Source organism: Fukomys damarensis, unplaced genomic scaffold (genome assembly GCF_012274545.1).
Source record: "Fukomys damarensis isolate Sample0158 unplaced genomic scaffold, DMR_v1.0_HiC HiC_scaffold_25, whole genome shotgun sequence".
Classification (NCBI taxonomy): Eukaryota; Metazoa; Chordata; class Mammalia; order Rodentia; family Bathyergidae; genus Fukomys; species Fukomys damarensis.
Genome location: NW_022900937.1, coordinates 24,145,366 through 24,170,405, shown reverse-complemented (window position 1 = coordinate 24,170,405; position 25,040 = coordinate 24,145,366). Strand labels below are relative to the sequence as shown.

The 25,040-nt window shown below is 39.9% G+C and overlaps 1 protein-coding gene across 2 annotated transcripts in view; it reads left to right on the top strand.

Moving 5' to 3' along the window:
* Sin3a (SIN3 transcription regulator family member A) overlaps nucleotides 1-25,040 on the top strand; it is a 65,956-nt gene that overhangs the window by 2,774 nt on the left and 38,142 nt on the right. For both annotated transcript variants that reach the window (XM_010626377.3, XM_010626370.3), the window contains exons 2-3: nucleotides 17,208-17,429; nucleotides 19,674-19,850. In XM_010626377.3, the coding sequence (XP_010624679.1) occupies nucleotides 17,241-17,429; nucleotides 19,674-19,850 (366 nt within the window). In that variant the 5' untranslated portion in view covers nucleotides 17,208-17,240. The remainder of the gene's footprint in view (nucleotides 1-17,207; nucleotides 17,430-19,673; nucleotides 19,851-25,040) is intronic.

Genomic DNA, 25,040 nt, shown 5'->3' with positions numbered 1-25,040 from the left:
CCCGCCTCCCGTTCTCCGGTGGGCGGTGCTTCGGCGATAGCCGCCCTGCGCCTGCGGGGTGGGGGACCTAGGGGGGGCTCTGCCGCGTGCGGTTCCGGGCGCGGCTTGGAGGGGGTTGAAGTCTGCGTCCTCCGCCTGCTGGGATCCGGTTGGCCAGAAGCGCGGTATTGAGCGCTCTGCCCCTCCTCTTTACTCCTCTCCTGCCCCTTTCCCCAGGTTTCCGCCTCCTGGGCCGGGAGGCGGTGCTCGGCAAAGCCCGCTGTCCGGTCTGCCTGGGATTCGGGGCGCCTACATCTGCCCCGCCCTGTGTCCCGGTGGGAGGGAGAGGCCCTGCTGGTTGAAGTTGTTGAAGGTGTCGGGACGTACTCCAGGCTCGGCCGTGCCTTCTTCCAGGGGTGTGAGGGCCGGAGCTCGTGTTCCCCTTCTTGCACCCCGCAGAGTGTATGGCATCGTACTACTACTACTATCGTGGGAGCATGGTCACAGCCACTCCTTTCGGTTGTAACTGTGGGGAAGAAGTGCTCAAGATCTTTTCGGGAGACAGTCTGCGGTCGAGGGCCGCTAGCTATGTGCACGGTTCCATGCCGGTGGTAATGGGGGAAGGGCAGAGTCAGTAAAGCCCTAAAAATGTGATCCGGACCACCTTTCCTGGAGCTCCCTTGATGTTCAGTGAAAGTGGCTGTGTGGGGCGGGGCTTCCTCCGCACCAATGAAGTGGGTAGATAGCGAAGCTTGACCGCCGTTTTAGTGTCTTAGGACTTTAAACTCACTTAGCCATACAGAGGCTGTGGAAGCTTTAGCCTGTCCTTTACAAGGCTGAGATTTATACAGGAAGGGTTGGATTTACATTTTAATCAAAAATTATTTATATCAGGTTTTTGTGTGGTTTTTTTATTTGTTTTTTTGGTATCGCGGATCGAACTCGGGACCTTGTGCTTGCGAGTCAGGTGGTAGCACCACTAAGCTAAATCCCCGGCCCAACAAAATTGTTTGTAAAAGGTGGTGATTTTAAAAAATTAATGTTTACTTTTTGGTGCTGAGGTTTGAACCTACGGCACAGGCTAAGCACTCGTTCTACTACTAAGCCTCATTCCAGCCCCGATACTTCTTAAAAGCCAGGCTTCGAATACAAAACTTTTAATTTTTCCAACAGTTACATTTTTTTTACTGCTTTCACTGTATGGATGGTTCTACCGTATAGGCTTAGCTTCATAGATAAGTTTCATTCAAGGAAACTACAGGTGAGAGTCTTTCTGGCTTTTTGTAATTCTGTTAGACCATCAAAATTTACTTTTCTCTGCAAAGCCTAGTGTTCTTGCCCTTTTTAAACAATGAATCTTGGGCTCAATTCCCTTCTCCTTTGGACTTCCTATAGTGTTACCCTCCATTGTTGGAGAGTTACTTCACAGTACATGAGTTTTTCTCCTGGTACTGGGATTGAACCTGGGCTAAGTGCATGCTAGGTAAGCACTCTGGGAATGCTGACCTACATTCCCAGCCTTTTTTATTTTAGTTTGAGACAGGATCTTGCTAAGTTGCCCAGGCAAGTTCCAGAACTTGCAAGTAGTCCTCCTGCCTCAACCTCCTAGTAGCTGGGATTAGTCGACGTCGTCGTCGTCGTCGTCGTCGTCGTCGTCGTCGTCGTCGTTCGTCGTCTTTCTTCTTTCTTCTTTCTTCTTTGTTCTTTCTTCTCCTCTTTGAGATAGGATCTTGCTATGTAGCTCAGGCTGGCCTCAAACTCTGTGTAGTCAAGGCTGGGCTGGAACTGATGGCTATCCTGCCAGTCTCTCTTGGGCTGGTGCTATACACGTGCACCACCACACCCCACTGCTAGATGAGTTTTTTTGCTCTGATTGGATACATGATCTCATCCTATTAAGAGAAATTAAGGGCCAGGGACTTACCTGGACAACATAGCGAGACCCTGTATTAAAAAAGAAGTTGTTGCCGGGCCTGCTGGTGCACACCAGTAATCCCAGCACTCAGGAGGCTGAGGCAGGAGGATTGCTGTGAGTTCAAGACCAGCCGGGCTGTCTCAACTACATAGTGAGACCCTGTCTCAAAAAAACAAAAAAAAAGAAAAGAAATTGTTTTTTACATTATCATGAGAAAGTAAATACAGAATCAGTATTATTTATGCCCTGACATCTGTATGAGCCACAGGTTAATTATCTAGATTGAAGTTTTTGTTTGTGTTTTATTGTTTTTTTTTGAGATGAGGTCTGCTATATAGTTCGGGCTCACTATGTAGGCCACACATGCCTTGAACTCGAGGTGATCCTCCCAAGTATTGAGATCACAGGCGAGCACCTCCATGCCCATCTTGGACTGGAGTTAAGTCTAGATTTGTGCTTTGCCTCAGTAGGGATTGAACATTTGGTGTTCTGTGCTACTCATGGAGAAAGTAAGTCCTTCCTCAGCTAAGGAAGTTGCAAGGGCAGTGGTAGCATCTTAGTGATGGATGCACTAGAATTGGTGTGGAAACAAAAAACCCTGGCTGTTTTATTGATGTGGTAAACTGACAGATAGTGGAGAATAATTGACCTTTGAGGAAAGTTTGGTTAGTCTATAGTTTTTTCCACTGTTTGCAGTGCTGTGTGCTGGGACCTAATTCATGCTCTTACAGAATACATTATCTGCTTGCTGCTACTCGGGAGGCTGAGGCAGGGGGATCACAGAGAGTTCAACACCAGCCTGGCCTACAGAGAGAGACCCTGCCTCAGAAAGAAAAAGAATATGTTATCTGGGCTGGGGATTTATCTCATTGGTTCCACTGCCTGCCTCACAAGCACAAGGACGGGAGTTCAATCCCTGGTACCCCCCCCAAAAAAATGTGTGGTATGTGTGTGTGTGTGTGTGTGTGTGTGTGTGTATAAATATATATATATATCTGTTTGGTGTGGTAGGGTCACAAGTCCCACCCAGGCTTTAAGAATTCAAGTAAGACATATTGAAGATATACTCCTAAGTGAAATAAATAAGGCACACATGTGTAAATACCGAATAGTTTCTCTGGTGTGAATAATCTGCAATAATACATAAGATCCTAATAAGAATACTGACATTTAGAAATGGGAAGAAAGGAGCTAAAGGTGTAGGAAAGGTGGGATGGGTAGGGGAAGGGGAAGAGTAATAAAGGAAAAGAAAAAATGTGAGATAATGAAAAGATGGAAATAAAGTGTTTGTAGATGGGGAGGGGAGGAGGGGGGTGAAGGGAGGGCAGGGACAAGGGGAAAAAATGAGAACCAAGACTTGTCATGTAGAGGTACAAGATCCCAACAATGAATGTAACTGTACTGTATCCCTAAAATGTACCAATAAACTCAAAGCTGAAAAAAAACCATAATTCAAGTAAGAGCCGGGCGTTGTGGCACATGCCTGTAATCCGAGCACTGGGGAGGCTGAGGCAGGAGGATCACCATGAGTTCGAGACCAGCCCTGGGCTACATAGTGAGTTCCAGGTCAGTCTCAATTACATAGTGAGACCCTGTCTCAAAAAACCAAAAAAAAAAAAATTTAATAAAAAAAGAATTCAAGTAAGAATGCCTCTTATTCACCCAGTATCAATATTCTGTGCCGATGTTTTCTGAGTTAAATACCCAAGCAAGATTGGCCTTTGTTAATTCAAAGCATTTTTTTCCTCTTTTTTTGGGGGGGTACTGGGGATCGAACTTGGGTCCTTGCACTTTTTTCCTCTTCTTTAATTCAAAAGGTTGGGTTTTCTGTTTGTTTTCTTCTTTTGTTGTGCCCCCCCCTTGGTACTGAGAATCGAACTCGGGGACCTTGTGCTTGTGAAGCAGATGGCAGAACCACTAAGCTAACAGGTGTGCACTACCACACCTGGTTTAAAAGGTTTCAATGGTTCACCCAAAGAGTAAGACTTTTTTGTTTGTTTGTTTTTTGGTACAGGGGATTGAATTTAGGACCTTGCTGTTGGGAGGCAGACATGTGCCACTGAGCAAAATCCTCAGCCCAAGAGTATGGCTTTTTTTTTTTTTTTTTTTTTAATTTCGGTTTTTTTTGAGGTGGTTTCTCACTATGTATGTAGTTGAGACTTTCCTGGAACTCACTCTATAGCCCAGGATGGTCTGGAACTCACAGGGATCCTCCTGCCTCAGCCTCCTGAGTGCTGGTATTACAGATGAGTGCCACCATCCCTGGCTCTCAAGAGTATGACTTGTTTGTTTGTTTTGTTTTGTTTTTTGAGACAGAGTCTCACTATGTAGTTGAGACTGACCTGGAACTCACTAAGTAGCCCAGGCTGGTGTCGAACTCACAGTGATCCTCCTCCTCCCTCAGGCCCCCAAGTGCTGGGATTACAGGTGTATGCCACCTAGTCCACCAGAGTATGACTTTTTAACAGGAAAGAATTGGGCAGTAATTTGGTAAGATTCCTGACAATGCATAGTCTTGTTTATATCTTCAGTGCATTGAGATAGCTGGAGAGATAGCTGTTTGGGCTGGGCTTAGTACCTGGGAATTTCAGTTAGAATTAAAAGGTTGTGATCATAGCATTTGATAGTCAAATGCAAAGCTTTTAAAGGATTTCCATTTGTGGATTGATCCCAGTCAAGAGTTGATTAAGCTTTACTTCCTATATGTTTTTTAAAATCATGGTATAGCATATATGCTTTTTCAAATTAGACTCTTCCTCTTAAATAATAAGTAAATATACTTATGGAGCTCTTACTGTGTCTCAGATACTGTATTAGGCACTGTCAATTCACTGGTTTTTCTTGACAGCTGTGGGTATTGAGAACAATGAAATGGATGTTTTAAAGGTGAGCGAGTGGCAATGCAGAGAGGTCAGAAACGCCACACCAGGATCTTAACTCAGGCAGTTGGGTTCCAGAGACTCTTAATCCTTTACTTCAGCTGTCTGTGGTCTAGGAATAGGGAACAAAGAAAAAGTTTGATTTAAAAAATTTTTTAAATTATGGTAAAATATGCATAACAATTTGCCATTTTAATTATTTTTAAAGGTATAGTTCAACAACATTAAGTACATTTACTTTGGCGGGGGGCAGTCCTAGGGATCGAACCCAGGGCCGTTGCACTGCACTTCCATCTCTGTCCTCTTTTAATTTTTATTTTGAGACAGTTTTACTAAGCCACTGAGTTGCCCAAGCTGGACTCAAATGTAGCAGAATCTTTCTCAGTCTCTTAGAGTGCTGAGGTTACACACTTGCTTATATAGCTCTGGGTGAACACAGGAAGTCTTTTTCTCCAAGAAATTAACACTCACATAAGGAAAGGCAAGTAGCCACATGATTTTACTGCATATCTGTAAGATGTGGGTTCCATAAGAATCAAGTATAAGAAAGCATGGTGGTGTATGCCTATAATTCCAGTAGTCTGGGAGGCTAATGCAGAAAGATCACAAGTTCAAGACTAGCCTGGGCAATTTATCAAGACCTTGTCTTTAAAAAGGCCAGGGATGGGGCTAGGGATTTAGCTCAGTGGTACTACCACCTGCCTCACAAGAGCAAGGTCCTGAGTTTGATCCCTGGAACCCCCCTCCAAAATGTCCAGGGATGTCGTTCAGTGTTAGGTCCCTGAGTTCAATCCCAGTACCACACAGACACACACAAAAGATTACAAAAAAAGCGGGACTTGGGGTTGTTCTTAGGACAGGTAAACCGAGTGTGTGGTAGTGCATGCTTGTAAACTCAGCACTGGGTGGCTGAGGCAGGAGGATTGAAAGTTGGAGCCCAGCCTGGGCAGTTGAGAGAGGTGTCCTTCCTGTCTTTGAAAAATAAAAAAGCTCGGAATGGGGCTGGGGATTTAGCTCAGTGGTTCCACCGCCTGCCTCAGAAGCACAGAGTTTGAACTCTGATAACCAAAAAAAAAGTCTGGGAATGTAGCTCAGTGTGAAGGCCTCTGGTTCAGAAATCAAGCACATAGTGCTGTAAGGAATTCTGAGGAAGAGTCTCCTTTGGAGATAGAAGAAGGGGTACTGCATGAGAAACTAGGAGAGCAGTCTGGTAGCATAGATCCACCTGAAGTGAATATTAAATGTTTTTATCTGTCACTCAAAGTGTACCTGTGGGGCATTTTGGAATGTTAGAGGCAGTGGTATCATGTTAAAATTGAATTGTCTGGAAGTCACTTTTTCAGAGTGAATGATGTTTTTCTTCAATTTGCATACATACCCTGACTACTACTTTATTTAGGAATCACACTAAAGAAATTACAGGTTTGACGTATGTTATTATTACCTTGCCTTGCTCAAGTATATTCACATGGTTAAGTATTGTTTCTTAATACTGTGCTTTATCCCTTCACATGCCTTCCTGTTTCTCTACTTTAAAAAATTAATAGAGGGCCAGGGATGTAGCTCAGTGGTTCTGCCACCTACCTCACAAGTACAAGGACCTGAGTTTGATCCCCGGTAGCAAAAAAAATTAGTAGAAGTTAAATTTTAGGATTTTTTGCCTTGTTATAGTTTAAGTAAGTTAAATATGTTAACTCATCCAGCAACACATAGATAATTCAAGGAATTTTATTTTCCTTAAATATGAATGCTGACTTTAACTTTGGCCTGTTTTTTAAAAATGCATACGGAGGGGGCATTAACATACTCCTTAATCCTAGCTTTTGGGGAGAATGATGTGGGAGGATCACAGGTTTGAGGCTAGTATGGAAAGCTTAGGAAGACCATGTCAAAATAAAGACCAGAAAAGGTATGTATCTCAGTGGTAGAGTGCTTCTGGGTTCGATCCCCAATACTGCAAACAAGAAAACCCATACATTAAAAAAGAAAATCTTGACTTCCTTTAGTTATATAAATTTCTTTGGCTCTCTTTCTTCAAAAGATAAGCTGTAAGATACTTGTTATCGTTTGTTGACACCACATATAGTGGATTTTATCCTCACACATTTGTAGGGCAAACTGATGGTGTCTTTCTTTAGGGAGAGCTGCTCTGTTGTTGATCCAGAGTGATGCATACAGTGGGTGCTAAACCAAACTAATGCCATGTAAAGATTTTCTACCTCTGTCTAGTGTTTGGCTTAAAGGTTAGGCATTTATTGGTGGATGGTAGAGATTTCTAACTGCCCTCATCCTGTGTTATACTCCCCCCCCCTTCTGTCTCCTGCCCCTGCTTGTTACTTGTGTGTACCAGCATCCTGACTGACAGCACACTCTTGCTAAGGGTGCAGGGCTAGACTTGATGTCACCCAGGCTGGTGAAAGATATTCAGGATAATCCCTTATCTGCAATTCTGAAATGAAAAGTGTTTGTTTGTTTATTTCTTTGTGGTAAGTTTGTTTCCTCAGCCAATTTAGGAGCACAACCTGATCTGAGCTGTCCTTCTTGGTATAGAAATGTGTTTGATTCCTAGTCCTAGCTAGAAGAGGAATACTTGACTGAAATATATGGTGAATGTTTAAATTTTTCAAAATTACTACCGTGAAAGTTGAGCATGGTGGCGCATGCCCGTAATCCCAGCACTCAGGAGGCTGAGGCAGGAGAATCACTGCAGCTTCAAGACCAGCCTGGGCTATAGAGTAAATTAAAGGCAGGCCTGAGCTACATAGAGAGATGCCTCAAAACATACATAAAAATTACAGTGAAAGATACATTGCTATTAATTCACATGGTGTTCCCCTTTGGTCCAAACATACCCATTCCATTGTTCTACCCATTTTGCAAAGCAGTTCCAGAAGTCATCTTTCCTGCATGTCTTTATGAGCTTTGATTAAAAAAATATGAGTACAGCTGCTGAGTGCCATCCAAGGGAAAGGCAAAGCTCATGGAAACATGACACTGTGTCTTTATCCACCTGATTCATCAGATCTGGCACCATGTGACTTCTGGCTCTTCCCCAAAGTCAGATTGACCATGAAAGGTAAATGTTTTGAATTGGTTCAGAACATCAAGGCAACCATAGCAGAACAAGTGAAGATATTCATGAAAAAGGACTTCCAGAACTGCTTCAGAAAGTGACCAGAACAATGGGATAAAGTGGGGCCAGAAATTTAGCTCAGTAACACTGTGCCTGCCTCATAAGCTCACGGACCCAAGTTCGATCCCCAGTACTCCCCCCCAAATTAATATTGATAAAATTATTACTAAATTAATTGGACTAGTTTCCTGTTTATTTTCTTCCTACAACAATAAAAACTATAACATCAATATCCGTCAGACCCTGGTTAGTTTTGGGGTTTGTTTTTGAGCGCAGGTAGCAACTACTTGTCCAGACTTATTTCATGGTTTATTCTTGTTTGTTTGTTTGGTTTTGGTTTTTTGAGACAGGGTCTCACTATGTAGTTGAGACTAACCTGGAACTCACTATGTAGCCCAGGCTGGTCTTGAGCTCACAGCAGTCGTCCTGCCTCAGGCTCCCAAGTGCTGGGATTACAGACGTGCGCCACCATGCCCAGCTTCATGGTTTATTCTTTACTGGAGGTCCTTAAAGTAAACTCATTTGGCTGTTAGCATTTATACAGCTCAGATATGTTATAGAGTCTTAGTTATCTTATTCTTGAATCTTGAAGTACTTTGGTATTTTATCTTCAGATTTACTTCATCATTACTTACTGGTTCTTAACTATGCTTCATACAACTAAAATAATAGGAAACAGAAAGAAGACTGGTGGAATTTGCTTGGAGGATTATGCCATAGTGAACTATGTCGTCACTGTTACACTTAGTACACTTCCTGCTTTTCCCAAAGCACCATAGCTATAAAGGAAGTTGGGAGACACCATCTTAAACATTAAAGGTGTTGCCATTGGGGGATCTGGAGGAAAGTAGATGACAGTTCTTTGTTATTTTTACAATTTCTCAGCCTTCCTTGAACATGTTTGAGAATTCATCATTTTTAATTTTCCGCTTGTAATAGCAAAGAGAAGAAAACTGACAGAGGAAGCCAGGTGTGGTAGCACACACTTGTAATCCCAGCACTCGGGAGGCTGAGGCAGGAGGATCGCTGTGAGTTTGAGACCAGCCTGGGCTACATAGTGAGTTTCAGGTCAGTCTAAACTACATAGTAAGACCCTGTCTCAAAAAGCAAAAAAAAAAAAGACAGAGGAAGACCTTGAGCTTGTGAGGCAGGCAGGCAGTAGGAAGACATTTCTTAATTATTAGAGGAACTAGTAGATAAGATAATTCAGTAATAGTGAATGTATAAGCCTAGTTGCCAATTCAGTCTTCAGTAACCATACCTGGGGCGGCTAATCTAAGACTTGAAAATTTAGGAGTGCACAGTGTACTTCTGAGGAAAAAAGAGAAAGTTCATTTCCATTCAGGAGAAAGAACTTGATGGCGTGATGTTAGGGGTCTAACTGAGGACCTTGCTCAGAGAGGGTTTTGCTCTGTTGCTCAGGCTGGCCTTGAACCACTAGGGTCAAGTCATCCTTGTGCCTCAGCTTTTAGTACCTACTAGTACCTACCTTGAATGCAAATTTTTGAATTTGTTTTCACAAAATTCACAGTTGTTCCTACTTACTATAAGGGTGCATTCATTCACCTTTTAAGACTCATCTTTTAAGTCCAAGACTTGCAGCCAAGTGTAATGGCTCACACCTGTAACCCCAGTTCTCAGGAGGCTGAGGCAGGACAATTGCCAAGAGTTTAAGGCTAGGCTGGGCTACATAGTTCAAGACCAGCCTAAACTATATAATCAAGATCCTGTCTCAAATTACAAACAAAAAAAGACCCAAGACTTGTCCAGTATTTTCTTTTTTAAAGTGGATGAAAGCCAAAGGCAGATACATATATACAAAGGTGACTCAGAAGAAAGCCTGGTGTCTTTTGTTTTTTCTTTTTTAAGGTGGAAAAGTTTATTTCACCACACAGTTTGTAGAGGTTTCAGCCCATAGTCACTGGCTCCAAGACGGGGACTTGGCAGAGGGTTATTGCAAAAGAGAAATAGTCCATGGCAAGCAGGCAGGTGAGAGCACTGTCTTGGTCATATGATGAACTTGGAGTTATGAAACAAAGAAGACAACTTAAACAAAATTATGAACTAAGTTTTCAAGTATTATATTTGATGGATGCAGGGGCAAAAAGAAAAACCACACACATACCCACATATCCCAGAAATGATGTTAAGTGAGAACCTTTCTAGAAATACACCTGAAACCTAGAATAAGAAATTTGCAAAATAGCCATGTTCCAGATTCATACATGACAGATGAGTAGTTAGTTATATTTTAAAGAATTTTGTGAACTTCGAGTATTTACATCTTCGAAACAGGAAATGATTAAAAATACAGGTCTGCAATTTTTCACCCAAATGTTGCATTATGATAGTAAGTTTTTCTGATATTCTGAAGGTTAAAGGTGAACTCAGGTCATAAAGAAAGTATTGATAGCTTTGTACCACCAAGATGACTGTCCACTGCCTTGGTAAAAACTGTCACCCCACAGTCACACCACAAACGTGTATGCCTAGTAGGGTGTCATTGGGTCAGGGTTTCTCAGTCTCAGCATACTGTTGACATTTTGGGCCAAATGATTATTTGTTTAATGAGGGGTTATACTGTGAATGGCCTGTGCCCAAGAAATGCCAGTAATACTACCTGTCTTGTCATGACACCCAAAAATGTCTTCCAACATTGCTAAATGTTCTATGGGTGGTGAGTTGGGCAGACTCTTTGCTAGTTGGGCACTGAATTACAAGAGTGTAAAAATTTGAGGTTATGGCAGGCTAGGGAATTCAATCTTGTGGTATCTTTGGAAAATTAATTTTTTTGTAATAAAAAGTTTACTCCATCGATGGGGATCAATCACACCTAATGGTGGTGCCCTGATCGATCAGTTTTTTTGTGTTTTGCAGGGCCATAATTCTAAAAAGTATGGGAACTCTAGAGCACCTCTCATTTATTCTGGAGTAGATTCCATTTGTTTTTTGAAACAGGGTTGTTACATATGCCATGCTGGTCTCTTCATCCCAAGCTGGCTTTAAATTTGCAGTCCTCCTACCTCTGGTCCCCTAGTGCTGGGATTATGGGCATACACCACAGCTTCTGTATTTTAGCAAATTTAAATCCAGAGGCAGATTTTTTTTTAATTGAATAAATTATTTATTTTGGTAGCAGGGATTGAATTTGAGTCCTTGCACTTGCGAGGCAGTGGTGGCACCACTGAGCTAAATCCCCAGCCCTGAACAAATATATTGAGATAAAGTTTACATACAATAATCTGGTCATAGTTAAAGTATATAATTAGGTAAGTTTTCCCCTGTGTGTACCCATTAATCTATCACCACAATTAGAATTATGAACAAATCCACACCACAAAAAGTTTCCTTGTGGACCGGGAATTTAGCTTAGTGGCACTGAGTCTGGCTTTATGTTTGATCCCTGGTACCAAAAAAAAAAAGTTTCCTTGTGTTCCTTGTTAATCTCTCCCTTTTGCTCACCCTCCTTCTTTCCTGAGGCAACCTCAGTCAGATACAGATTTTTAGACAGGTTTAAAATAGATTATTTTGGACAGTTGTGCTGGGATCAGGTTACATTCACTTAAAACTGATAAAAGCTTCTCTGCTTTTGGCTGGGCGTTGGTGGCACATGCCTGTAATCCCAGCACTCGGGAGGCTGAGGCAGGAGGATCACTGTTCACTGTGAGTTCAAGACCAGCCTGGGCTACATAGTGAGTTCCAGGTCAGTCTCAACTACATAGTGAGACCCTGTCACAAAAATAAAAAAATAAAAAAAGCTTCTCTACTTTTGAAGAGAAACTTCCCAGCTTTTTTTTTTTTTTTTTTTAATTTGGCGGCAGTCAAACTCAGGACCTTACACTTGTGAGGCAGTGACGTCTCCACTAAGCTAAATCCCGGGCCTTCTTCCCAGTTTTGTAATGTTCATTTAAAGAAACTGACCAGGACACATGAGATTTTATGTGATATTGACTACCAGTAAAAGATACCATTGTAGATATTTTTAAAAATTTAAGTCAGAGGACTGGAGATTTAGCTCAGTGGTGCTGTTGTCTGCCTCACAAGTGCAAGGTCCTGAGTTTGATCTCCCTAACAAAATAAAACAAAACTTAAGTAAAGGAATTTAAATGATCTACTTCTGGATTGTATCAATACAAAAGTATGTGACATAAATTAAATGCACTTTAAAGTGAATAAACTTAATTGTCCAAGATTTTGGAATAGGATAATGTTCGGTCTGCATACACTAGTATTTTGAGCTCACCCACCATAAAGTGATCTTCATTAAGGCACTTATTTGTTAAATTTAATCTAAGTAAAAAGGTCTCTGCCTCTCAAGAATACAATTTTAAGAGCTGGGTGTGGTGGTGCGCGCCTGTAATCCCAGCACTTGGGAGGCTGAGGCAGGAGGATCGCTGTGAGTTCAAGACCAGCCTGGGCTACATAGTGAGTTCCAGGTCAGTCTCAACTACATAGTGAGACCCTGTCTCCAAAAAAAAAAAAAAAAAAAAAAAAACGTAAAAAGCTCCATTAATGTTGGATTTTGCATTTGGATTCTAATTATCCCAAATAAATGTCTGGATTTTTAGGATACAATTCTTTAGTGTTATTAAAGAATCTTTAGGTTGTAGAACTAGAAATAGTGACCATTTTCTTGTTCTTCAGAGTTAGCTTCACCACTGCACTTCAGCGTTTCTCAGAAATTTTTGGATTTGCTTCCCTGTCCAGCCTTCTCCAGAAGCCCCCTATAGGATCCATATCACCCTACTATGGTTGTTTTATTTGGAAATTATGATTCCTTTACATGATGATTTGGTGCTACTTCCCACTTTTTATTACAGCACACCCCAGATGACTGTTCAGTGTTTATTCAGTTTAGTGTTCCTTCTGTTTTTACCCCTATTAATCTCTTTTTTTAAAATATCATGTAGGCCAGGTGTGGGGGCACATGCCTGTAATCCCAGCACTCGGGAGGCTGAGGCAGGAGGATTGCTGTGAGTTCGAGACCAGCCTGGGCGACATAGTGAGTTCTAGGTCAGTCTCAACTACATAGTGAGACCCTGTCTCAAAAAATAAAAAATATCATGTCTTCATAAATGAAGTTCTGATAACAGTATATGCTTCAAATCTGAAACAGTTGTATAGTCCCTCCAATTTTCTTAGTATAGATTGAGCATATATTTCAGGAAAAAATTCCCTTGCTCCTTTGCCCAAATATGTGACCTTGAACAAGTCAGTTTCTTTGGTCATCAGTTTCCCTGAAAGGAGAAGGGTCATGGTCCATCTGCTCATTTGACAGAACTGTTAGGAGCACATCAGGTAGCAGTAGTCATGCATGGAAGACTTCATTGTTGGGAGGCAGGCAGTCGTGGGACCCTAATACAGTGCACAGGGTCCTGGTGATAATTATTTTGGGGATGGATGAATTGGCAAAGGTTATAAATAGCTGTTTATTGTCTGTGAAGTTACTGAAATATTTTAATTTCATGCTATATACCCTCTATATCCTGCTTCATCTCTAATTTCTGAGATATGATTGTTATTTTTATACAGAGTATTTCTATAAGTGCACATCTCTCCTTTCCAGATTTATAGTACATAGCTATTTATACTGCTTAAAAATTGTATTGTTGGCTTTTCCAGGATTTTAAGAGTATTTCCAAATACACAGCAAATTTTATAGATTTTTTATTTTTTATGTTCTTGCTTTATGGTATATCTGTCTATATATTTGTCCTTTCGTCCATGAATCTTAATTTCTTGATGTAATTTCATAGTAAAAACTGCAGGACATTAGTACACTTATCCAAACATCTGAGTGTGAATATTGTTGTTGTTGTTGTTGTTTTTTAATATATTGTTGTTTTTGATTTTGGTGTTTTGAGACCGAATTGATATGCAATGAAATGCACAGGTCTTCAGTGTGTGGACATGTACATGTATGAGACCACACTGTATATCCCATAGCTTGCTTTTCTTATGGTAGAAGAACTGTGGTCTTTGTAATTATTGTGTGGTTTACTATTCCATCAATTTTTTTTTTTTTTTTTTTGTACTGGGGATCGGACTCAGGACCTTGCGCTTTGAGGCAGGCAGTGGAACCACTGAGCTAAATTTCAATTTTTGTAAGCTATTGATAGATGTTTACATTTTCATACTTTGCTGCCAGATATACTTGGCAAATGTGTAGGATAGAGATCTAGAACTAGAATTCCTAGATTAAAGGGTGGTATGCACATTTAAAATTTTCATAGATGCCCATAAGTTACTAATCAAATAGGCTGCATCCCTCAAAACTTCCAGTTTTTTTCACTTACACTGTTATCATTTACTTACATTTCTTTTTTTGCTACTAAGGCTGTATAGGATATCATTTTCCCTGCTAGGTTTAAGGTTTTAGAGGGCAAGGGGCCAGTGCCTTCTAACAGTCATATCTGCTCATTGTTTGCTAATTGAATAAATGAATGCTGCCAAATTATTCTGCTTTACTAGGTTGAGAAAGGAGAAAGCATGAATTAACTAAGTGTGTGATAGGTTGAAAAAAGCAAAAGTTGCCCGATGCATGTGTGCCTTAAATTAGTAAAAGTATGCTCATTTCTTCTGTGTGAGGTGTGGAACTGTGGGATGATTTAAGAATCCAGGCTTTGAAGGCCAAGTTTTGCGGGTTTATGTCTCCACTTTGTTTCATAATAATTGTACAACTTTGAGCAGTTTATTTAATGTTTGTGTTTCAGGTTCCTCGTTTATAAAATAGAAATTAGCGATATAGATACTTTACTTGGAGAGTTGTTGGAAACTCTATAGAATGAAGAACATTCATTCTATGTTAACTGTCACTGTTATTCTTTTGAGAATTCAGGACAATCAGCCCTCCATATCTGTGGTTCTACATTCATGGAGTTACCCAGCCAAAGATGGGAAATATTGGGGGTGAAATAGAATTTGTACTGAACATGTTGGACTTGTTGGGGACCACTGGATTAACACAGGAGTATTGAACTATATTCCCAGTCTTTTTATTATTTTCTCCTTAAATTTTAAATTTTGAGACAGGTTGCCCAGGCTGGCCTCAAATTTGTAATCCTCCTACCACAGCCTCCTGAGTAACTGGGATTACTGGCCTGCACCACCATACCCAGCTCATTTTTCCTTGTCATTATTACCTAAACAGTATATATAGTATATCAACTATTCACGTAGTACTTACATTGTACTAAGTATTATAAGTAATCTACAGATTAAAGTATAGGCCCATAAAAAGCTATGGCCATATATACAACACCATATTATTCATTCATTTGATTTTTGTGGGCCTAAGGATAGAACACATGGCCTTTGCACTGAGTTACATTCCCCAGGCCCTGCGCTACCCTTTTCCCTTTCCTTTTTTAATATTTTGATAGGGTCTAAGTTATTAACTTGCCCAGGTTGGATTTGAACTTGTGATATTCCTGCCTTAGCCTCCCAGAGTGCTGGAAATACAGGTGTGTGTCACCACACTGGAACCACCACTTTATATGATGGATTTGAGCATCCACAAATTTTGGTATCAATGGGGTTTCTTAGACTCAGTCCTCTGTGGCTGCCGAGAGATGACTATATTTGAGTGTAGTTAATCTGCAAGGAATGCAAATAAAGTTGAAAAGAAAGAACCCTACCTTGAAAAAACTTACAGATTTGGGGGCTGGGTATTTAGATCAGTGGCACCATGCCTGCCTCCAAGTGCAAGATCCTAAGTTTGAACCTCGGTACTGCCAAAAGAAAGAAAGAAACAAACAAATGTATAAATTTGAGGTGTGTTTGAGGAAGTGCTAAGATATTTGGTAGTATTAGATAACAGGGTGGGGACTAGAAGAATTTAATTAGTAAGTTAAATACTTCCTCTAAACAGTAAAGAAAATTTTTTTGTTTGCTTGCTTGCTTGTTTTTCAGACAGGGTCTTGCTTTGTCCCCCATGCTGGTCATGAACCCTTGGGCAAAAGCAGTTCACCCCCATGTCTTGTGAGTAGCTGAGACAACAGGACACAAGACACTGCACTGGATTCTAAAGCAGGGAGTATATGGGCTAAACTAAGGAGTTAGAATTATGCTTGTAAGTGATAGGAAGCTAGGGATGGATTTGCAGCTGGGTCCCAGGTTAATGTTTGAGAAAGGGCATTTTGAAAGCAATGTAGAGGATACACTAGGGGAGAGGGCTGCAGAGTATTGGCAGCAGTCTTGGGAGGGAGAACATGACTGGAGGGAAGCCACTGATTGGAGGGTCAGCTAGAAGATGGAATTCCCACAGGTGCCTGAGACTCGGGCTGGGGCAGCCTCTCAGTGTGAGCTGTGGTCTGGAAAGCAGACTTAGGAAATGGGTTGGACTAAGTAATTTATAAAATCATAATCACATTATAAAAGAAAATATTTTTATAGGAAAGAAAGAGCATGTCCTTAGAGTAAATCTTTGTGATTGGATATTTAATCCATGAAAACTGACTGCATTTTTTTTCCTTTCTTTTTTACTCTTGAATTTTCCTGTAGATTGGCCCGTAGATCAGCAATTGATAGTCACTGATGTAGGATAATTCCTTTTCTTACAGATAACACAGGACCAAGGTTACAAAGCTTTGTGTGAAAGTTTGGACTGGAACCCAGACTTTAATAAGTAGGGTAGTGTTTTATCCATAGGCTTGTACTGTGCTCTTCACACACATTTGGTTTACTGTTTGTAAAATATTGGCTTTTGTTATGGAGATTAATCACAGCCAGGTTCAACTTTAAACCAATTGAATCCAAGATCAAACTGTGGTTTAGTTATGGATAGTTTGGGCTTTTGAGACAGAGTCTCACTGTATAGTCCAGGCTGGCCTTGAACTTGTGGTGATCCTACTGCCATTTGCCCAGTTGCTGAGATTATAGGCATGTGCTAGTATGCCCAGCTTCGATGACTTTTATTCCATCCATTTATGAGACCCAGTTCCTCTCAAAATGGGGTGAGATAGATGACCAGTGGTTTTTCAAGTATCAAATAGTTTGTATAAATCTATTTCTGGTCCCTTAAAATGTTTGAAATTTTTGGAAATATTAAACTAAATAAAATAATACTGCTTCATACTAAGGAAAACAGCCAGTTAAGGTATTTTTAAGTTACTTCCCCTCAGCAGCTATCACCAATCTATTTTCAATTCCAGTTAGCTGAGTTCACCATACTACCACACACCAACCTGGGAAACTTTTAGTAGTCCTGAGAGTCAAACCCACGCTAAACTGGGGCCGCCTGTCCTCGTCCAAAGTCATGCACATTCCCGGGAACCAGAGTTGTTGTGCTTGTTCTTTGTAGGCTTTGTAGTGCATCCCTGAGCATGAACACAGAATGAAGCGGCGTCTGGAGGACCAGGAGTCACCGGTATATGCAGCCCAGCAACGGAGGATCCCTGGCAGCACAGAGGCTTTTCCTCACCAGCACCGTGTGCTTGCACCTGCACCCCCTGTGTATGAAGCAGTGTCTGAGACCATGCAGTCAGCCACTGGCATTCAATACTCAGTGACACCTAGCTACCAGGTGAGCTGGGCCAGCCCAGGACTGGGAGTAAAGGGGGGATTATTTGCTCATCAGTTAAAATACTTTTCACTAAGCTTCAAATTTGAAATAGAAAATTATTTTGGATGTATAAGGTATACAAAATAGCAAAAACAGTATGCACTTGTACTTGTGTATTCACCACTATGTAAGTGTAAAAAAATGTCATGACCTTTGAAGTTTGTGAATCTCATTCTGACCCTTTCTTTTCCCTTTGTGAGAAGGGACCCACTGTCTATTCCCTTGATTTTTTTTTTTTTTTTTTTTTTTTTTTTTTTTTTTTTTTTTTTTTTTACCCTTTTTTTCCTTTTTTTTTTTTTTTTTTTTTTTTTTTTTTTTTTTTTTTTGGTGGTACTGGGAATGGAACCTAGCCCCTCATGCATTTGAGGCAAGGACTACCAGTAGGCTGCAGCCTAGGCCTCTCACTGAGTTGCCATCCTAGCCATGTGTTAGATTGTTTACTTACTTTTTTGACCTAGCAGTTTGTTTCTAGGAATTTGTTAAAGGGAAACCAAGAAGAGGGAAATCCACGTTAAGGAGAGGCTGAGTCTTTAGGTGTTCTTCAGGGCTTTTTTGAGGTGGTAAAATATTTGCAGTGTATAACTAGTACAGCAGTCAGAAAACTAACAATGATTTTTTTTTTAAACTGAGGATTGAACTTAAAGTTTCATACTGAGCTACATCCCTATCCCTAGCCCTATTTTTAAATATTAAAACAGAGTCTCCCTTAAGTTGCTCATTGCCTAGGTTGGGCTTGTACTTTTTATCTTCCTCCTTCAGCCTCCAGAAGTGCTGGGATTTCAGGTGTGAGCCATGTCCAGCTCTAGATTGAATCTTTAAGTTAGGATTTAGAGAGGGGGAATAAAATTGTTTGTTTTCCTTGAATGATTATTTTTATTATTTGAACAGGTCTGTGACTGTTTCTTGTACCTAGGTATTGTTACATGCATTTCTACTGGAAACTGTAATGTGCTTGTATAAAATCAGCCATCTTAAACATTTATAAACAGCTACGTCTTATAAGAATCTGTAAATTTGTAAAACCTACAAAAACATACATGTTGGACTATAAAAGCTCAGAGTAATAGCCTTTCCTCTATTAGTGCTTGACACATCATTTAAATATATCCTTTTTCTCCTGATATGTTTTATATTGTTACTGTAGATTTATGAATAGTTGGTTTTATCTCCCCATTCCCCCTGCTTGGTAATTTTTTATAGACTTGTAAGGATTTGAAACAAAGCTTATTCACTTTTCAGTTGTGGTTTACATAATACTGTTTAAAGAAACTAAGTTTCATTTTGTTTATTCTCCTTATTTTGGGGATGAAGTAGGTACATTGACAATTGTCTTTAATGATTAAGAGTTTTGCAATATGAAAATTACACTCTGGAAATTAATAAACTTGTATTTTTTAAATAATAGAAGTGGAATGAAGGGAAGTTCTTTTATTACATTACTAAATTTGTAAGAGAACAATAGATGGAGAGACAGAATAGAAGCTGGGTGTGGTGGCGCACGCCTATAATCCCAGCACTCGAGAGGCTGAGGCAGGAGGATCACTGTGAGTTCAAGACAAGCCTGGGTCACATAGTGAGTTCCAGGTCAGTCTTCCCTACATAGTGAGACCCTGTCTCAAAAAAAGAAACAGAATAGAAAAGAAATATATTTGAGGCCAAACTACCAACAACAGCATGAAATTTTTTTACTTTATAATCATGTATCACTTACTTATGGAAACACATTATTAGAAGTGGGTTGTTAGCTGATTTTGTTAATTTGTAAACCTCACAGACTATATACACAAGCCTAGTGACAGGTTACTGCCAGTCCGGAGACATGGTTAAACATAGTATAGGGTGGCTGCTGTCAACCAAACACTTTTTTTTTTTTTTTTTTTTTTTTTTTTACCACTCTTTTTTTTTTTTTTTTTTTTTTTTGGTGTGGAAGATCAAACTTGGTCCTTGAGCTTGCAAGGCAGGCGGTGGAACCACTGAGTTAAATCCCCTGCCCAAGTCTATATAATTTTTAATGGCTACAAAAATTTTCTTATACATGGCTATAATTTATTTCACTCATTTCGTTTTGTGGAAAATTCAAGCTTGTAATTAATTAACTTTGTGGACAGAGATATATAGACATGTTTTATGTGTTTGTATTATTTCTCTCAATGCATTTAGAGAAGAATGCACAGAAATTTCTTGTTTGTATTTTGTCCACCTCAGGTTTCAGCTGTGCCACAGAGCTCTGGCAGCCATGGGCCCACCATAGCAGCAGTACATAGCAGCCACCATCACCCAACAACTGTGCAGCCCCACGGAGGCCAGGTGGTCCAGAGCCACGCCCACCCAGCACCACCAGTTGCACCAGTACAGGGACAGCAGCAGTTTCAGAGGCTCAAGGTAGGATTCAGCTCTTTTTCTTTGGTCAAGAGTTTATCTTTAGAAAATACTGAATTCGGCCTATTACAACATAGCACAGGAGACAAAGTTTTGACTCCCAAGAAGTTTCACTTTGGTTTTGTTTTGAAACCTGCTTGATTCTCCCATTTTGGTGCCAGTACCTAATCAAGAAAAGAATACTCTCAAGAAATGTTTGTGGACTATAAATGTATGGCACTTGGCATATTAGGATTGAGGGCTGTTTTCATACAACATAAAGGTTTTTTTTGTTTGGTTTTTGAGTCAGGGTCTTGCTATGTAGTATATGCTGGCCTTGAACTCACTATGTAGCTTAGGCTAGCCTGGAACTTGTGACTACCCTCTTGCCTCAGGTTCCTGAGTTCTGATATAATAGGCATGTACCACCATGCCTGGCACAACCTAAAGTCCAGTTTTTGGATGCTTTCTTTTGAACCCATAGTTCTTAGTATCATATAAGATTTTATTGAGCACACCCATGATTGGGTACAGTATTATACAAGAAATTAGACCAATAATAATTTCTTGCAGTTTAATCTTTTTATTTTATGAATAGCTCGATTTGCTGGCATCTTCAAACCCAGCCTCAGTATAAAGCATGTGCTTCTTTCAGATAAAGTCGACGTAAACTAATTGTGAAGCTTGAGTACATGCTGTATGCTTTAGTACTTTGAAATGCATGAGGCACTCTGTGGAAGAGGGGAGCTTGTTTATTTGGTACTGGGGATTGAACTCTGGACCTTGTGCTTGAGAGGTAGGCGGCAGAACCACTGAGCTAAATCCCCTGCCCCTGGAGGAGGGGAGCCTGTTATCTACATTACTTGGACTCTCTTCAGTGTAACTTTTCAAAGTGTGTGATTGGATCAAGTGTTCCAGGTTTCAATTTTTCTAATTTTACATATGTGTAAAATTTTAAATCAAGTGCAGGAAATATAAGTTAAAACTATAAAGAGATAAGATGTTAGGCCTTTGTATGATCATAATAGCCTAACTGTATCAAGTCGCAGGTAGGAATTGACAGTATCCCTTGAGGTCACATCCATTTGTTGCAAACCTTTCTGTTTCCCTTGGTACAGTAGTACTCCTAATCCATGGTTTTGCTTTGTGCAGTTCTGGTGTCTGCTGCTTGAATCACCTGCAGTCAAGTGTAGTCCAAAAATACTAAATGGAAATTCTACAAATAAACACTTAACAAGTTTTTAAGCCCTTGCTATTCTAAGTAGTGTGATGAAGTGGTTTACTTCCCTTCTGTCCCAAGTGGGATGTAAATTCTAAGTAGTGTGATAAAGTTGTTCACTTCCCTTCTGTCCCAAGTGGGATGTAAATCATCCATTATCCAGCATATCACACTATATACTCCCTGTCTGTTGGTTACTTTGTAGACTTCTTGACTATCAGATCATCAGATGGACTACCACAGTGTAACAGTTCTTACATTCAGGTAGTCCTCAATTTACCTATCATGACCCAACATACACGAATAACTGATGCTGGCAATTCAGATATGCTTAAGAGAACTGTGAAGACTTTCTTTTACGTGATAAGGTGAAAAGTTCTTGATTTAAAAGGGAGAAAAAAACGTAAGCCGAGGTTGCTAAGATCTAAGGTAAATGATTGTTAATTCTTCATAAGTATGTATACAGAAAAACATAATTATCTACAGTTCAGCACTACCTGAGGTTTAGGCATCCACTAAGTGACTGGGCACCTAACTGCTGATAGGAGGAGTCCTGTACTACTGAGTTGAGTTTTCCATGATACCTGTTCTCATTGATGGGCTCAAGGACTTACTGAATATATTTTGAATAGTATTTTGCCTAAGGACAAAAAAAAAACAAAAAACCTACCTAAAGCTATGTATAGAAGGAATCTGTAAAATTTATCATCTGTGTGGGCATAAATAATTGAGTTGACTCAAGTATAGACTGTAAAGAGAGTGCATATTATTGGGGCCTTTCGGGGAAATTTGGTGTTTTCCTATAGAGTGATGGCTTTGGCACGAAATACAGTAGTACCATTGTGAACTGAGCATTTCACCAAGTCTGAAAATATTTTTTTAAGACTCAGTGTGATTTAAGTTTATTCTTCAGATAATGCCTTAATTTCCCCAAAATGTTTTTGTTTTTTGAGACAGGGTCTCACTATCTAGTCCAGGCTGGTCTTGAACTCCCTCCCTATGTAACCCAGGCTGGACTACAGGTGTGTGTTGCCACACCTGGCCAATTTTCCCAAAATGAAGCTTGTAAGTTTATTCTTAAGATATCAAAAATATATTTATTTCTGTAGTTTTTCTCCTCGAACTCTGTGAAAGCGTAGTCTGCTTCACTCACATTCCTCCTAGAAATCGAGGGTATGAGTATATAGGTTGTATTTTGTTTTATAGAAACTGGCAGAGAAGGGGTTTGGATTTGAGTTATGAGTAAGTCTAAGGCAGAGTTGATACTTCTTGTTCTGTTTTTTAGTAACAAGCACCTGAGTGTATTTCTTAAATACAATGACTTGTTGAATTTTCTTTCTAATGAAGAAAGGGAAAATGCTTCTTGTACCATCATGTAATTTAACTCAGTATTCCCACATTGCCTACCATTTTTGGATCAGTCTTTAAATGCTTTATAAGCATTTGAGTCACCTTCAGTAAACTATTTATATTGTATAATAGTGTTCAATGAGAGTGCTTAGATTATTCTAAGCATCAACATTTGTTATACTTTTTTTGTCTTTGGATAGGTGACCAGGAGGATTTGAATAATATGAGGCATATTTGTTGTGATTGAGTTATTTGTTAAATTGCTAGCGGCACAGATTTTAGCACATACTTAACAGGTTCCCTTATGATGTCTTCAGCAAAACTGCAGACTTCAGGAGGTTTGCAGATAGTTTTGAAGGTATATTCTGTATCTTCATAATAAATGCCTGTTGAAGCGAGTCAGGAAAATTCACCATCAGTCTCTCCAAGTTCTCCCTTAGATCTGTAGCTTCTAAATACAAGTTATAGTTCTTGTAACTGTATACATGCTTTATCAAGAGTTGACTTGTACTTTACATAATTAGATGATTTCCTCGCTATTCTACAGGTGTCATGCTGGTTTTTTTGTTTTTCTTTTTTAAGCATAGTGTTATTTTACATTTAGTTTTTTGTTTTGTTTTCCTGGGGATCGAATTGGGACCTTTCACTTGTGAGGTGGGTGGGTGAACCACTGAGCTAAATCCCCAGCCCTTTACAACTAGTTTTTAAACAATGGTTCAATGTGACCCTTGGTGCCTTTACATTCCAAATATACACATATCACACACAACTTATTTCCTTTGGTTTTCTGAGCTTTTTCTCTGTGTAGTCATAATGGTATGCCATATTGTGCTTTCTTAATTTTTGGTAACTTTGTCATCTGATAGTGAAATGCTGCTCTTAAATATCTTTGTGTCTACTATAGACTTAGAGTTTTGTGTTCCAGCAGATTGGCTATTAATGAAGCATTTCAATATGGAAAGTTTCTAATACAAACTAAATAGTCTATTGAATGTCAGCAGAAACTGCCAATGTCATTTATAAATGTAGTATAGCAAATAAATAGAAACTGACCAAGTATACAGTCTGTGTGTTGAAACACTGACTAATTATGTTCCATGGAAATGTGGACATGCGGTCTTGCTGCCCTAGTCTCCTGAATAGTAGGGACTACAACTTTGCACCACTGCACCTAGCTTGGACAACTCTTAAAACCATTTGTTTCATCTGTTAGTGCTGCTTTAACAAAATACCTAGGTCTGGGTAATTTATAAGGCATAGAAATTACTTTTGATAGATCTGAATGGTGGAAAATCCCAGACCAAGGTGCTGGCAGGTTCAGTGTCTAGTGCAGGCCCAGTCTTCGTGTGTCAGAAGCTTAGAAGGCAAAAGGGGTTAGCATTGGTTCCATCTCTTTTGTTCAGTTGATAACCCCATGTATGAGGGCTCTGCTCTTTTGACTCAGCTCCAAAAGGTCCCACTTAATACCATCACTTTGATGATTAGTTTTCAGTTTGTGAGTTTAGGGACACATTAAGACTATAATGCTTTATTTAACACAGATGTTCCATTTCATATGTCAAAAATAAGTCGGCTTATATTAAACCAGATATTTCTGAAACTTTCCTAAGCCTAATACTTTGTATAATTTAAAACGCTTATCCAAGACTGGATAAGTGGTTCCCCTGCCTGCCTTGCAAGTGCAAGGTCCTGAGTTTGATCCCTGGTAGCAAAAAAAAAAAAAAAATCCCAACAAACATAGGAAATACCTAATGAGTATTTCCCCTAACTGTGTACTGAGTAACTAAAAGTTAAATCATCCTAAATCAGACTCATAACTCTGCAGGTCTTCAGACCCTACTTCTTCACTGTGGGTCATTTGGAATGCTAGCTCTTTGTTGTCTTTCACATCTTTTCAGTCCTTGTATCCTGTCACTTCAGCCTCCAGGAAGCTTTTGAATCTATGTGCATCTCTGTTATTTGGCCAGTATTATAATTCCAGCCACTGCTTCTCACATGGCTTATCCAGTTTTCCCTATACCTTTGCTGATCTTCCTACCTCTCTTCAGTCTGTCCTGCTTTTCTGTCATTTTTTTTTTTCTCAAAACTGGCCAAATTGAGTACACAAAAATGTGGCTGATAAAGATCTAAATTGCTTTTGAAAAAGATTTACAAGTCCTCACAGGATGTAGCTTTTTCTGTCTCATCCCTTACTATTTTTCTATCAGGACTGAGGCTGCAGCCAAACGAAACTGTTTGCAAACATATATGGTGTCTGGCCTGGGATTTTTTTGCCCAGGCTGCTTCCCCTGACTTTCCTTGCTGGGCTTTACCTTTGCCTACTTTAACTGATACTCAAGCCTCAGTTTGTCCATCACCTCCTGGGTGTTCTTACTGTTGGGAAGGAAGGAGAGTGATGTTTCTTTGTGCTCTTTGAGTATTCAGTGATTTCCCACTGTGTGTGATTCTCATACAGATGCGAACAAGTTTCTGTGGAGTGGGGGCCATGGTGTTTTTGTCATTGAGTCCTTAGTGTCTCCTCATTGGGCCTGCTAGTGTTGGACCTTAATAAATACTAACAAAATTAATAAATGCATGATATATTAATGGGATTATCAGTCAGTCACTGATCATTCACTCCAGAATTATCCAAAGTAAAGCTACTG